The sequence below is a fragment of the Callionymus lyra genome, chromosome 10 (genome assembly GCF_982586985.1).
Source record: "Callionymus lyra chromosome 10, fCalLyr1.hap1.1, whole genome shotgun sequence".
Lineage (NCBI taxonomy): Eukaryota > Metazoa > Chordata > Actinopteri > Syngnathiformes > Callionymidae > Callionymus > Callionymus lyra.
Genome location: NC_141827.1, coordinates 9143864 through 9159647, shown reverse-complemented (window position 1 = coordinate 9159647; position 15784 = coordinate 9143864). Strand labels below are relative to the sequence as shown.

At 39.8% G+C, this 15784-nt stretch overlaps 1 protein-coding gene across 1 annotated transcript in view; it reads right to left on the bottom strand.

Annotated features, from left to right (window-relative positions):
- Positions 1-15784, bottom strand: part of LOC148070178 (uncharacterized) — a 41958-nt gene that overhangs the window by 21655 nt on the left and 4519 nt on the right. Inside the window, exons 2-3 of the mRNA XM_087800940.1 lie at positions 3004-3085; positions 2692-2853 (exon numbers count right to left, since the gene is read on the bottom strand). Coding sequence (XP_087657066.1) covers positions 2692-2853; positions 3004-3033 — 192 coding nt within the window. The 5' untranslated portion in view covers positions 3034-3085. The remainder of the gene's footprint in view (positions 1-2691; positions 2854-3003; positions 3086-15784) is intronic.

Here is a 15784-nt window from a genome sequence, read left to right as displayed (position 1 = left end):
TGTTGGAAAAATGTCATTAGATCGTCAGATCAACCGTGTTGGAGGAAATGTAAAGCTGTCAATGTTCATTATGGTCACATTTTTTTGGGGTACTGCGCTGAAATTGTAAAATACTGGCAGTAATTGAACATATCTTTGGCTATAATATTCCACCTTCAAGTTCTGTTTTGTATTCGGGGATTGAGATGCATAACTTTAATCAGATATTGTATATAAGGAAGACAAATATTTGTTTTAAATAGTTTTGGCAGCAAATACTGTTATGCAGCACCTGTTTAGAAGTGACTCACAGCAGCGACTCTGCTGCAGACTGGATGTCTGCGGATGTTTGGAAGGAGAAGACATTCCACAAGAGTCTAAACAAGTTAAGTTAAGTAAGCATCTAAAGAAGCATCACGTCAAATACAATGGAATAAACAAGAAATAGAGACGAAAAAAAGCAGTTGACATCAATTCAGAGACGAGAGAAACTTGCAATCGGTTGTATAAATGTAAAACACAACAGGAAAAGTTATGGTTCCCTTGTTTATTTATTGGAATCCCGTGTTGATCAGGTAGAGATGTTGATCCAAGTTTAACAAATTGATCAAGTATGTTTTTAACCAACTTGTCTTGCACAGAGCATCTTGTTTTTTTGCAGGTAGTAGAGAAAACAAAGTTTATAATTTAACTGTCATTTTTGCTTTCTATCAAAAGCATGACCAGTGTTATTCCACAGAAGTGTAATCAATATTAGTCGATGCTTAAAAGCACATTGATTGAGTGTTTCCTCACATGTAAATCATGTGACTGAACCTGTAAATTGTTTTTTCAAGGACATAGCTCTAATCATATGAAGGGAAAAAAAAGCTAAAATCTGGTATAACTGGCAGACACGTTGGTGATCCCGTCCTAAGAGACTGGCTTTGGTCGGCTCAGGATCCATTGGCAGAGACTCCGTCATCTCAGCTCTCTCTAGACTGTCGTGGGCGCACTTAGTGTTACACTTTGAAAACTGTCAGATTCCACTTCAATTAATAAATGTTGCGTGTTCATGTTTGTCTGATGTGCTTAACATCACCAGCATGTGCTGCCAAAGCACCAGAGTAGCCAACAGAGCGAGAATCCTCCACATATTCACGCTCTTCTAATTCTTTATACACACATTTACTTCACTGAGGAAAAGTAAGTGAACATACTTTCTAACACACATTTGTTTCTGTTATTGTTTTTAGTCTTCAAGAGTTCTAGCTTTAAAGAAAAACTGTTTTAACCATTGTCTTATCTCAGGGTCAAGGTGACCCAAAGGCCGGGAAACAAATGTGTTTGTGGTATCCCTTGTGTCGTCTCAGGGTCAAGGTGACCCAAAGGCCGGGAAACAAATGTGTTTGTGGTATCCCTTGTGTTGTCTCAGGGTCAAGGTGACCCAAAGGCCGGAAAACAAATGTTTTTTTGGTGTCCCTTGTTTCATCTCAGGGTCAACGTGACGCAAAGGCCAGAAAACAAATGTGTTTATGGTATCACTTGTGTTGTCTCAGGGTCAAGGTGACCCAAAGGCCGGAAAACAAATGTGTTTGAGGTATCCCTTGTGTCATCTCAGGGTCAAGGTGAACCATAGGCCAGAAAACAAATGTGTTTGTGGTATATCTTGTGTTGTCTCTGACCCTGAGACAACACAAGGTTTAAGAACTTCACTCAAGAGATTGCACTGGGTTTTCCAACCTGTAGGGTGGAATCGTCGTAAGCAGAGTTGACCATAAGATTCTAAACATTTTACATTTGACCAGCTGTACATCAAAGGTTTGGAAAGGTTTGCAGCTGTTGTGAAGCGTCAGGATTGAGAATCAGCGCCTAAAAAATCGTTGAGAGGAGCAAGTAGAGGTGGCTCGGGCATCAGTTTAAGAGGCCTCCTGGACTGGGCATGTCCTAGGGCAAGTTAGGAGACCACGGAAGAGAACACATTAGAGAAACTATGTTGCTTAGCTGGCCTGGGAATGCCTCTGGGTTCCACAGGAAGAGCTAGACGGTGTAGCTGAGGAGAGGAGAGTCTGGGCCTCTTTGCTGAAGCTGCAGCCCCCACAGCCTGACCACGGATGAGCGAAAAAGACCAAGAAGAAGCTTTCAGTTCTTTTTCTTCACCGGCGGATAGTGAGGTGTTCACGTTGTTATGGCAACGGTTCATATCGTGAGTATAACAAGGTCAAAGTTGAGCTTCCGAAATCCATTTTTTTTGTGTTGTGTTTTTTGATAGTCGTCTGCATGGCAGGAACAAACTCTGTGACTTATATTACGCCAAGAACACTCATTAAAACTCCGTCTACCTTGTGAGTCCCTCGCACAACAACAGCGGACATAACGGTATATATTACTACGACAACGTTTCGGACCAAGGTAGCCTTAATGCTGTGTGGTTTACCAAGGTCGTACTAAAAGATCTCGACAGTGACGGTTGAGCGCAGTGAACTACACAAAAATGTCCAGGTACAGACCTTGAAACAATACAGGCCAGAATTTTATTCTCCGCCTTTATCGTAGACCTTCAGCATATTTAAATGCTTCTTGGCCACTGTTCATACTGCAGGTCCAGCAATGCAACAACCTTCACAAGAGCTAATCCGTTACCTCAAGGTTGCATTTCAAGTACATGTTGAGTTGCCCTCGCCCCGAGCCCTTACTATGATGTCGCATGCGTGATCGTGTTTCAACACAAACCTCGATCTCCCCTTCGAAGCTCGTGATGTCCAGCAGAGTCACTTTGAAGGGGGAAGTTCTCAATCTTTTCGAGCCCTTTTGGGGAGATTTGAGGTTCTTGTTCGGTGACGTTTTGTCGGACATATCCTCATGTTCCCTTGGTTCATCCTGGTTCTTGGCATTCTGGTGGTCAAAGTAGTTCATATTAATATAGTTACAAATGCAAATTGCCTGACGAAGTTTCAAAAAAGATGTATTGTTCTTCACAGAAATGAGATTGGCTTCATGCAACAGATTGTTTCTCCATATTTAGAACGACAAACAGCCTCTTACCTGTTTGCTGTCCACGTCCACGTCTTTCATGTCTGGTCCGACTCAGAGATGTTCTTTGGTTACTTGGTGAAGTAAAACCAACCTAAAAGATGAGAACAAGGAAAAGATTATCCTTTTATACAGTAGACGGAATTCACCTTTATTCTTGAATCGGTCATTAAAGGTCGACTACTTTACATCGTCAGTAACAAGTAACAACTACATAACACACTAGATGAGTAAAATGAACAGCATGAATAAATATTTTCATGACTATAAACTTTGGGTCTAGTTTGTTGAAAATGGTAAACTATTGCCAAGTATTAGCCAGACTGTAAATAACCTTTGGACTTGTTTCGACAGCCAAAAGGTATTAAAAACCTGAGGAGCTAAGCTAGTTAGCCAAGCTAAACCACGGTCTATGAGACAAAAAAACCTGACAGCCTCTATATTTTGTTTGGAACATTACTTGTAAAGTAAGTCGTACTTTAATAGCAGTGGTTCTGAGCTAACAACTGAGCTAAAGTCTGATTGTGAAGAGGGGTGTATGATGTAAGATGTGTGTATGATGTAAGATGTGTTGTGGAGGAGCTCCTTGGAATATCACATTCTTTTTCCAATACCTATACGCCCTAGTGTTTTTATCCTCGACATTTTTGTGAATATGGCAACTTCCCGGCAACAAACCCAACACCAGCAAACAGACTTGTACTTATGCAACCATTCTGGATTTGGAGCAAATCGTCTTCTGAGCCTGATGAACAGATCGCGAGCCTGGAGGGAACCGTGTGGGAGCTAGAAGCCAGTGAGGATTCCATGAATACAAAATGTAAGGACTCGAAGGCTCGTTCTCGAAGGAAGTAATGTTCCGGTCACGGGGTTGCCAGAGGGTTCATCTGGACACGCCTGCGTTTTTCTCCCTCGTCCTTGAAGCACTGTGCTGATACACCGTTTCCTGTGTTCATGGAAATCTTCAAAGCCTCATTGAAAACCTGCCATGTGCCAGCATACGCTTGAAGTCCTCCACAATTTCCGCAGCTAAAAAGCACAGGAACCATCAGAAGTGAAGGACTACAGACCTGTTGCCCTGACTTCTGTGCTCGGGAAGTGTTTGAGCGTCTTGTGCTGTCCCACCTAAAATGATTACAGAGCCCCTCATGGATCCAAAGCAGTTTGAATACAAGGCCAACAGATTGACAATGCTCTGAACTTGGGTCTGCACCTGGACCAAGCATGAACCTACGCCAGGGTCCTGTATGTGGACTATTCTTTAGCGTTGAACACAGTCGTCCCTGACCTCCCGCAGGACAAACTCTCCCAGCTAGATTTGGCCAAACATCTAACAAGGGGGGGAAACATCTAACAGACTCCCGGAGTCTGTGTTCTCTCACCACTGCTATTCTCCCTGCAGCCAATAAACGTTCTACTGTATAGAATGCATTTAAAAATACAATAATGTATACAAATACATTTCCTTGACCTTTTAAGCATCTATTTTATTGGGTATTGTATTGATTGTTTAAGTGCTTTGTGACCCTGGTCTATAAAAGCGCGCTACAAATATTACTTACTTACGGATGTTTGTTTTAAATATTTATAGGGATCTCCGATGTATGAGTCGCTGTAAAACACAACTTAAAACCGTCGTGTCACTTAAGTTACGGGGTTGATAATCAATAAATAATTTCCCCTTTTCCTCAGAGAATGATGCGAGGAGTTCAACATATAGTTCAGGTGAAACACGACCTATTTAAGCGTCATGAAACATCCAAATTCATCTATCTATCTGTGAAAGTATTTAGGTCTCGACTGCAGGCCCTGTTATTGAAAGTCATCCGAGGTCAAAGGTTATAGTGAGGAACAAAGAAATTCATATAATCCCCAACTGGGTTGCAGTAAATGTATTAAGTACCAAATAGCACGGGTTATTCCTGTTGAGATGTCCTTTGAATCATTCGTCTTCGGACTATCACCCATAATTGCCGCCACCAAGCCAGTAATAACATTCCGTACCATGTGATACGTATTGTATCAACTTCACCGACAGTAACAACTTAGCACACAAGAAGCTGAGAATCCTCAAATCCTTTGTTTTAACCAAACAACTTTCACCGTTTCTTTATGTTTGTCACCTTTAATCAAGTGTAGGCATTAATCTCCGTGGCCCGGCTCAGAGCAATGGTTGCCATGGCAACGGTATACTATCCTTTTTATCCAGCACGCTTGATCTTCTCTCCCAATAATAGATTGAACAACGAGAGGAACAGAAGTGGGAGAGACGCGAGAGCTTCGGGACGAGCAGGGAGAAATAAACCGTCGTGATAAAAAGGAATACCACGAGGGAACGAGCCAATATGGCGGAGCGGTTGAGAGAAAATGTCAGCAGCGGTGGAATCGGTGAAGAGGCAGCATCTGTTTTCATCAAGAGAAGTCAATTTGAAGTGAATGTTCTTCAACTGCTGTACCTACGTTTCATCTCGCCTCCTCTTAAAGCTTCAACAGATGTGCTTTTTAATATTTGTAAAGTTGGAATACTTTAATTTAAAATGAAGGCTATGAAGAAATAAAGACTACTCGTCCCAATACCAATATCTGGATTTACTTACTGTAAATGTTTACTTTCTTCCATATTGTGAAATAAAACTGCTCATGCTTTTAATACAAAAGCAAAAACTACTACATTTATTGGTATTTTTTCAAATACAGCATGTACACATGAATACTTGAAAAAAGATAAATACTCTTGTTGTGTCAGTTTCTGGTTTATTCTTTCTGGTAGCTCGAAAAAGTATCTCTGCTGTCAAGCATTGTAAGTAAGTAAGTAAGTAATATTTATTTATATAGCGCTTTTCCAGACAAGGGTCACAAAGCGCTTAAACAAACAAAACAATACTCAAAAAAGTATATACACTTTAAAGATCAAGATAATACTGAGAACAACACAGGAGTTCCAGAAAATCAAGGAAAAGCCTGAACAAATAGAAACGTCTTAAGATGTTTCTTAAAGGAGTCAGTAGATCCATCAAGCGCAAAGAGAGAGGAAGATCGTTCCAAAGCAACAGCCTGAAAAGATTTCTCTCCTCTGGTCCCGAGCCGTGTGCGTGGAACCATAAGTAGATTCTGATCCACAGACCTCAGAGCCCGAGCTGGGGTGTAAGGCTGGATCAGATCAGTGATGTAAGGAGGAGCCTGACCATGAATAGATCTGAAAGTAAGATTGTAGTGGTCTTGGGACACGAACAGACCTTAGTCATGAATATCCAAAATCAAAATGTAAAAAAAAAAGAGCCAAAATGTAATAGCTTTAATATTGAATAGAATGAATGGGATCATCTAAAACATTTACATGATCAAAAAAACAACCCAGCAGCACTCGACACAGCAATAGAACAGAAGGTCTCGGGCTCAATTATTTAACAGATATACAGCAGCCAGGAAAAGTTTGGCTTCAAGCTAACAAGACAAATACCAGACATTATGTCAGCGTGTGGAGAGTGATGTTAACCTGAAAAATCATTTTCCCTCTCTCTTTCTTATAGTACACAGTGTCTGTCTACAGTAAACGTATGTATTATTATTAACAAAGCTGTTTGGTATTCTTCAAAGACGTGTTACCACCGACTGATCCAGCAAAACTATACCAGATCCATCACTTTTGAATTAACCTAAACCCTGTAACGACCCACTACATTTTTCTTTCTTTTAAATATTGCACAAAATAACTCACACACCCTTTTAAGATTTATTGTAAACATATTGTTATCAGTATTACGATTTCTGGGCTTATAATATTGACTTTCATTGTCATTGCACAGAAGAACACAGCAGTGAAAACTGGCAACAAAATGTTGTTGCTTGGCAACCATTTAAAAAACCCAGCATAGGGTGATTCTAACCAAATCACATGGAAAATGTACAAACTGAGGAACACATCTTAAGATGTAACATATATCATGAATAACCCCTTATTTTGCATTAAGAACATTGTTTTGAACATCTTCAACGCCATTTAAACTAACGCCAAATAAAGAACAAAGCAGAAAAGTTTGTTTGTGAACTGTGATTGCGAAAGGGGGAAAACCTCAACCTCAAGAATACTCTAGAGAAGAATAAATGACTTCATAGGGGGACAAGGGGCATCACAAATTGGGTAGTAAGTCAAGTATTAAGAAATTAGAAGGATCCTGTCCAGCTGTGAGTGGATTTTGGAAAAAAAGATCTGTTAGTAGTGGAGTGTAGCGCAGGGCCGGGTCTAGGCAGGGGCAAGAGGGGGCCTGGCACAATGCCCCCTCAAGATTTGTGGCTGCCCCCTCATACATGCCTGTCTAGACCGGGCTCTGGTGCAGCGTGAAAATGTAATAATACGACACTGTCTGAAACAAGGTGAAAGGTCATAAAACAACTGCAGGGAAAAGCAGAAATTTGAGGGACGACACTAATTCAGAACGAGCTAGCATTGCTAAGCTAATGAAGGAGTCGCACGGCGAGTGTGAAGAGGCAAAGTGACAATGACAAACCTCAGAAAGCACAGAACATTTCCACAAACACAGCATCTGCGGCAAGTTCTGTCTGCGCTGAGTCAGACAAAATAAGCTCCGACATTGCCGCCATTTACTGCCCCCTCAGAGACATATCCAGCGGACAAAAACAGTAAGTTGGTGGAAATCCACAAAGCTGCCACGTCAAAGAAATTAAAACTTACAACCATCACCACACGTTTGCCACAAGTTTCTGGAGGATGCTGATAAGCACCTGAAAAGCGATCTCTCCGCCGATGGGGGGGATGACTTGGAGTCTAAAAGCCGCCGTGATAATATGATCTTGTGGGCTTACCCAAATCATGTGAGGGTACTTTGTGTCCTAAAATTCTTAACAGGTGTGATCCCGGAACTTCCGGATATTGATTTTACATCGGGTCTTGAAATAGACATGCACCGGGCATCAGTCATGATGGAAGGATTGATATCATTGAGGAAAGTAAGTTACAACTTACGTTGAGCAAGTTTCATGAAGGTAGATATTTTTGGTCATTTTAACAGTAGCTTAGGAAAAGTGTGTCACCAGTGGTCTTTAGGGAATACTTTTTTTTTTTTACCTTTTTTACAGGTGGTGTGTCTCGTGATTTTCTGCAATGGAAAAAGATGATCTTGGCTCAAAAAATGTTGAAAAACACTGCTCTAGAGGATTTGGAAAATGGTTTAAAAAATGACAACATTGACCCATATTTGAAATTTTCCTCATGCATCTGGATGAACCCCTAAATTAAAAATCGATTTTATTTTGGAAACAATGGGCAGAAAAGAGAATAGATACATTGGGGGACATGTATTGAGAAGACACTCTAAAATCATTCACATCCCGGGTACAACAATTTCACCTCCCACAGCAACAGTTTAGGAGATAATCCTCAAATACGACTCTTCTCTGCCAGACCATTGGTTCCACATCAACGGTACCACCGGTGCCAAATCTTCTCTCCATGGTGCTGAAAGTGTTCGAAACTGATCGTGAAGCTTCGAAATACGACTTCATTCTGCTGAGGAACTTGATGCCAAAGGGACTGATTCTCATAGTTACTCATTGGAAAACAGAATCTTTATCTTTAGCAGCCTATGAACGTCTTTCGTACAGACTCATCAACCAGTTCATTGTTAAATACAGTCGAGTGTCATCAGCATAACGGTGGAAGTTTATGGAGTGTCTTCTAATCAAGTTGTCTAGTGGAAGCAGATAGATAGTGAATAGTGTTGGACCAAGAACAGAACCTTGTGGGACACCATACCCGACCTTAGTGTATGTCAATGAGACAAAGTGAGTACAAAATTTTAAATTCCTTTACATTCATTAATAACCCCCATCCATCTAACTCAGGTACCTAAATTAATTGAATAATATTGCCTGAAATATAAGTAGTATAATAATATAAGTAACTGTATCAACATCTGCCTGCTATTATTATTACTATTATATTTTATGGTTATCCGTCAGTATAACTATCATTCCATGTATTTTCATTTTATTTTGTTCTTTATTTTGTTCTACTTCTTTTCATTTCTATTTCTTTATGCAAAACTTTACTAGACTATGTGCCTCAATCTTGATTTTCTTTCACTTACTCTCCCCTATTTGTTTTACCGTCCGTCATCATTATTCTGTTGAACATTTATTAAACTACTGATTACAACTAAAATGACATTGCGTGGACGCTTTTAATTCATATTTCACGTATATACACTGCAGCACCAAAGATCCAACATAACATAGACTGGAAAAAAAGTTTGTTTGGCATAAAAGGGGCTATAAACTGAATATATTCTTAATGGTGAGTGATTACTATTTTGAACAGATTTGGAGTAATTTACTAGATTAAAAAAAGGATTGAAGAAATAGACAGACAGACAGATAATTATATATTTTACATTTTTAAGTAGGTTGTGGATATTTTTATTCGCTCATTCATGAGTAGCTCACATGCTAAAAAAGTGTAAGCGCCCCAGGCTAGATCATCTAAAACACATGCTATAATGACACTAGGTGACAGTGTTTCGGCCTCAAAGTGAAGCAGGGTATTTACCCTGTTTGTTGTGATCCTTAACAAATAATACCACTATTTGTGCCGAACAAAGCAGAGAATGTGCATTTTGCATATAGTCACAACCCCATCTGTATAATTTGCAACACATTTTTCAGACCTATTGTATACATGGTTGGCTCATTGTTTTGTTTTTTTCATAATCATCATCTGTAACAAATACAGTGCCATTAATGAACCAATGATATATAAACGTAGATTCACTTTAGCCTCTTTCCATCATTGAAAATACAGCAACGAATTCTGATGATCCAAGTGTTTTAATAGTCATGGTCAAGACCAAGTCATGAGCAATTCATTGGCAGCAGACTATAAAAAAAAGCTCATTTTTGTAGCTCATGTGCAAGTCGTGATGTTGTTTTATATTAAAATGTAAAGATGTTATAATGCTATAGCTATAGGCTTAAGGGAGATCAATATCCTCCATGAAGGAACCGATGCAAGTTCTATCATTGATCTCCTGGTGGTTACCCGGATCTTCACATGGATTTTCATTCTGATTAAGGTAATAGCATTAACTTCTTACATCCAAATGGGCTTCTCAGTAACATTCAGGTAATATCATTGTGCAAACATCATTACGCATCACATGCTCCCTCAAGGGCTTGAGTAATGGACTGCTGGAGCTGTAGCCAGACGGACTCACCGTCACGATACAGTTGCGACTCACAGGGAGGAGCAGCTGAACGAGCTGAGACATATGTTCTCACCCTCACGCAAAAGCTCTTACATGCTGAATACTGTTGTGGTGCTGCCTCGGCGTCAGATGAGGATAAGATGCGAAGCGCTCTACAAATATAAATTACTTACTTACATGATGTCTCTCCTGGGATTTCACATAAAAATGACTCACGGCGTATCATTCACCCCAGAGTCTGTTACGTGGCCCATTTAAAGTACAGTAAGTAAAGAAAGGGTTATTTGTAAAGCGCCTTTTCCAGACCAGAGTCACAAAGTACTTTAACAATCAAAAACAATATACAGTTAAAATATATACTTTAAAAGGCTAAGACAACATAAGACAAACACAGGAGTCCCAGAAAAAAAGCCTGCAAAAATAAGAATATCTTAAGATGTTTCTTGAAGGAGTCAGTAGATCATCAAACACAGAGATCGTTCCAAAGCTTAGGAGCAACAGTTTGGAATGATTTCTCTCCTCTGGTCCTGAACCGTGTTCAGGAACCATCAGTAGATTCTGATCCACAGACCTCAGAGCCCGAGCTGGGGTGTAAGTCTGGATCAGATCACTGATGTAAAGTCTGACCATGAATAGATCTGAAAGTAAGAACCAGAATTTTAAAGTTGATCCTGAAAGAAAGAGCCAATGAAGAGTTTTAAGGATCGGAGAAATGTGAGTTCTTCTACTAGAGCAGCTCAGAATTCTTGCTGCAGAGTTTTGTATTAACTGCAGGCGAGACAGATCCTTGTTGAAAATAAATGAAAATAAACTGTTACAATAGTCTACACAACAAGACAGAAACGCATGGATTATAAGCTCCACTGTAAAAACTGGCACTTATGGCCCCTTAGCAGCAGATCATTGCGGAGATAGCAGATGTCTTATCAATAGTCTTAGTGACTCATATAAACCAAGTCAGCTCTGATCCCAGTTTCTTTTCACCCTCACTGCATCCACCGTGGTGCAGTTTCTAATCTAATGCGACTGGTTTAACAAGCAGTTATCATCTTCTCTGCTTACTATGTCATTACAGTCAGAGGGTGAACAGCACAGATCGCAGCAGGTGCAACACAACCCCGAAGAACACTGGTGAGTCAAGATGCTTTGCTCATATTAGTGTTGAGATGCATTTCAGAATTCACAGACTATACTACCTCTGACGAGAACGAATCTTATCTGATTATTGAGTGTATTGCAGCAAAGTGTGCATTGTGGTCTTGGTCCAACACCTGTTGTCAATAGATGCAAAACTATCATCCAACATGCCTGGTTTTCCTGCTGTTAAGACCAGCCAGAAAGGACTTCCTATATTCTTTGTCTACATAACACGACACTGTACAAATTGACACTTTCTGTGGTGCAGCCTTTTCTTTTCTTATTCATCTTTTGTATCAGAATCAGAATGAAAAACGTTTATTTCCAGTGATGTGATCACAATACAGGATCACAGACAATAGTATAGATAAAATAAAAAGATAGTAATGATTAAAAATCAATTCATACATTAACGCTGATCATAAAGTATTCATTCAGGAGGTAGATGAGTGGAAGGTTTAATCGATGTGTGTTTAATCACATTCTTATCAACACAGTGTTCTGTGACATGCCGAACTGGTTTGTCTACGTCTATCTGGACGATGTTTTATTTTGCTCCAAGTCACTGAGTAACATTCCAGACATCTTTGGCCTTTAAAAAACTATATTTTTGATAAAAAAAAACGAGGTTACTATTTGTGAAGTGTTTTAATGTATTCCCCTCCTATTGTGCTCATCTCAAGAATAGTTACTCTCAAGTGAGCGTCTATCAGGGGTTAACTTGCGGAGACCGTTTTAGAATTGGAAAACGTTTCCGTTTTCACCTGAATTTTATCCGCCTCGTCAAACATCATGTGTGTTTGTGTTGATTTATTCAGAGGCAGCTGCGCTTATTATCCCAGATTAAATGATCGGTGAAGCTGTCTTCTCTTAAGGGGAGACGAGCGCGTCTTCCATAAATGAATAATAGATCTGAAGTCATTCTCCAAAGCGCAGTTTCTGTCATTATTTGCCATATATGTGATAGTTTTTGCGCTAATCCCTTTGTATTTGATAAACATTTAATTTAATTTCAGTCGTCGTACTTGATTATCTATGACTATTGGGTCACATTACACAACAATTGTCTTGTATCATTTCCTCCGTTAAATCCACAACTTGTCTCTTGGATCCTATTCACACAGGGCTGCTTAAAGAAGTGTTCCCCTTACTCAGCACATTCATACTCGACATGATTAATTTGTTACATTAGGTTATGTCCCTCAGGGTTCTAAAGTTGCTGTAATTATTCTTGTGCTTAAAATGCCTTCTCTTGATCCAGGGGTACTTCCGAACTGCAGGCCCATCTCTAATCTTGTCTTCATTTCAAAAGGAAAGCAACAGAAAGCATTATGTTCGTGTCATTCATGTCTTGTTGACGCACACTAAAGGTCAGGTATGGTGTCCCACAAGGTTCTGTTCTTGGTCCAAAGAAGAAAAGTGTACGACAACTGTAAGGCTAAAATGGTTACAACAACATGGAACAACATGTAGTATCACAACCGAACTCTTCAAACCTCTGTATGACCACAACGACTTCATTTGTATTTGATATAACTAATGTCACATTAAACTGAATTGAGCCCGCATTCTGTTATTTGAGAAAGAGATACTTCACTGTAGCTTCACTCACTACAGACGTCCGTTTACAATAGAACGCTACGAGATGCTTTTGTGCCGCTGAGCTCATGTTATTTGAAAAGAAATCCTTTACAGTATCAGTTCAATAACACTGACCAAGAGCAAAAGAGACACAGAAATCTTTGAAAGGCAAAGAAAAAGTGAAAACGCTTGGTTTTTATACTTGAACGCTGCTCATCTGCACTGTTTGGATTAATAATAGTTGAAGGATTTGTTATTTATTTCCACAGTTATAAGACAAAATATTTCTCATTTTTTATCTGTGCTCATCACCAGCGTTTGAATGTCTAATATCTGTCGATTTTCTTATTTAGTTGCACATTTATAAGAGAAATGTTAAGGTTTGTTTTTATACTTGAAGGCTGCTCAACACTGTTGATATATAACAGATGTTTATTTTTGCATCTTACACATTTTCCCATCACCCCTCTTGGAATGTAAAAATGACAGTTGAGTTCTTAATATATAAATCAGTGTTCTTCAAAGTAAGTATTGCAAAAAAAATGTCCCGGTATTGGTATCGACTGCTGAAATTTCGGTATCGAGACAACCCGAACCCGGACACACTGTGTCTGGTTCTGCTCCATGGTTTTTCCTAGTACAGAAAATGTTTTCCCGATCCACTGTTACTCATGGTTATCCACCGATTTCTCTTCTGTTATAAAGTCAAGTGTCTTGAGATGACCTTGTTCTGACTTCCGGTTATGGCCTTGTAGGGAGAACACGCATGTGTTTAAGGCTCTGAACAAAACTCCTTAAAATATTGGGCGAAAGAGTTATTTCTCAAGTCAATGGTGACGCTTAACGAACAGAAATGCCACCGAAGAGCCAGAAATTAAATCAACAGTCACTAAAATTGACGACGCAAACTAAGCTAGCTTACTTGTTAGCCGACGCTTCGAACGCCGAAATCCTCGCTGCTGTCAGATCGCTTCAAGAGGACTTTGAGAAAAAATCTTCTGATATGCTGGAGGGAATTAAAGGTATCAAATCTGAACTACTGTCACAGTCGAAGAGAATTAAAGAAGCGGAGGAGAGGATGACGTCATCGTTCTTCGCAAAACACAGTCGGCAAACTTGAGCGGCTGGCGTTGAAGCCAAAAAGTGCAGGAACAAGAAGATCGCGGAAGACGTTCTAACTTGAAACGGGTTGGTCTACCTGAATTGACCTTGTTCTCCCATCTCATCTAGTTTATATTCACAGTTATGATAAATATTATACTGCATCATTCCTGTTCAGGTCATACAGTAGTGCAGTGATGCAAATTAAAACCACGATAACAAACATGGTCCTCGGAGAACGGTGGTTGTGAGGCCGAGCTACACAAATGGCTTGAAGATGCGTACACACAATCACTTTACCATCTGTTTATAGTGTCAAGCCGCAGTCATGAGTGCTCTCCGAGCTGCTGGACCAGTTTCAAAGTCACATGGGATTGAGTTCAGCTTGTGTGTCTAGTTTGGTTAAAGCAAACGCACATCAACCTCACCACTGGTATATATCGACGAGCAAACACAACCTTCAAGCCTCCCGTGACCTTTGGGACACGACACATGTCAGGATAATATCCATGAGATGTTTTAAAAGTGCGAGAGTGGCGTAATCCCGGTGCCGTCTTCCAATATTGAATGTGTGTTCACCTTCTGGCACTCGCCGCTCCCACGCAGCCAGCATCTCACTTTGAACGCCCTGTTGACACCGATAATTAGCGGCTGGAGCTCTTCAGTTAATCCACCCGCAATGATGGCAAGCGTGTTCGAGTCGTTCACTTCACATTGTTATGGTCATGGCTGACAGAAAGGACCTTGAATCGATATGGCAACGATACCTGCTATACTACAAATGATAGCAAAGCAAACTGAATTAATGCAGTTTTTAAAAAACGTATTATTCAATGAAATTGTATCAACGATAACTGATTTCTCAAGACAGTTTACCGTCACCATCTAATCTGTTAGATGGCAACTGCAATCATTGGAGCCTTAGCAGCTGTCAAATGAATAACCATCTGTTTCACAAGTCTTTACTTTATTATTCAGTTGCATGGACAAGCAAGGGTCAACAGCACAGCGTTGTTGTTTTGACGAGAGCCCACTTGGAGTAACTAATAATTTAAAATACCTTTAGTCAGGGGTGACACACCTTTTCGGTTCGCAAGCTACTTTTAAAATGATGAAGTCTGAAAGATCTACCTTAGTAATTAAGTAAGTACATACTTTTCTCAGATGACTTGCACTGGATGGACTGATGATCAGTCAAGATGGAAGGATGTGTGGATTTAATAGTATTTATAGAAAAAGGCCGACTTGCATAAATAAATACGGTTAAACAGTGCAGTCAAAAGAGTACAATATTTCCTCATTTTGATACTTTTCATCTGTGAGTAACTTCCAAAAGCCTTGAGGTTGATTATAGCCAGAGTAATGTCCAAATCTCATCCTCCACTACAGCAAGTTCAGGAGCCTCATGTACTAAGAAATGCATTGATTTCCTACTAAAAAATGACATACACTCAAACTCCCCAAAAAATGGTGCACAAAAATATTCATATGCATGAATCTTTGTTCATCCAAATCACCGTAGAATTCAGACGGTTTCATCCCTTTCCACACCTCCATTTTAATATGTCAATCATATTAAAATCAGCCACGAGCCCCGAGATTCAGAAAAAAAACTAATAAAAAGATGAATTTCAAGTGGATAAACAGTTTATATTCGTTCATTTTAAACGTCACTGACATGGATCACACTTGTAAACGAGCTCCGGTGTAAATATTTATATCGCATATACACGGTTATCAACACGAACACTGTA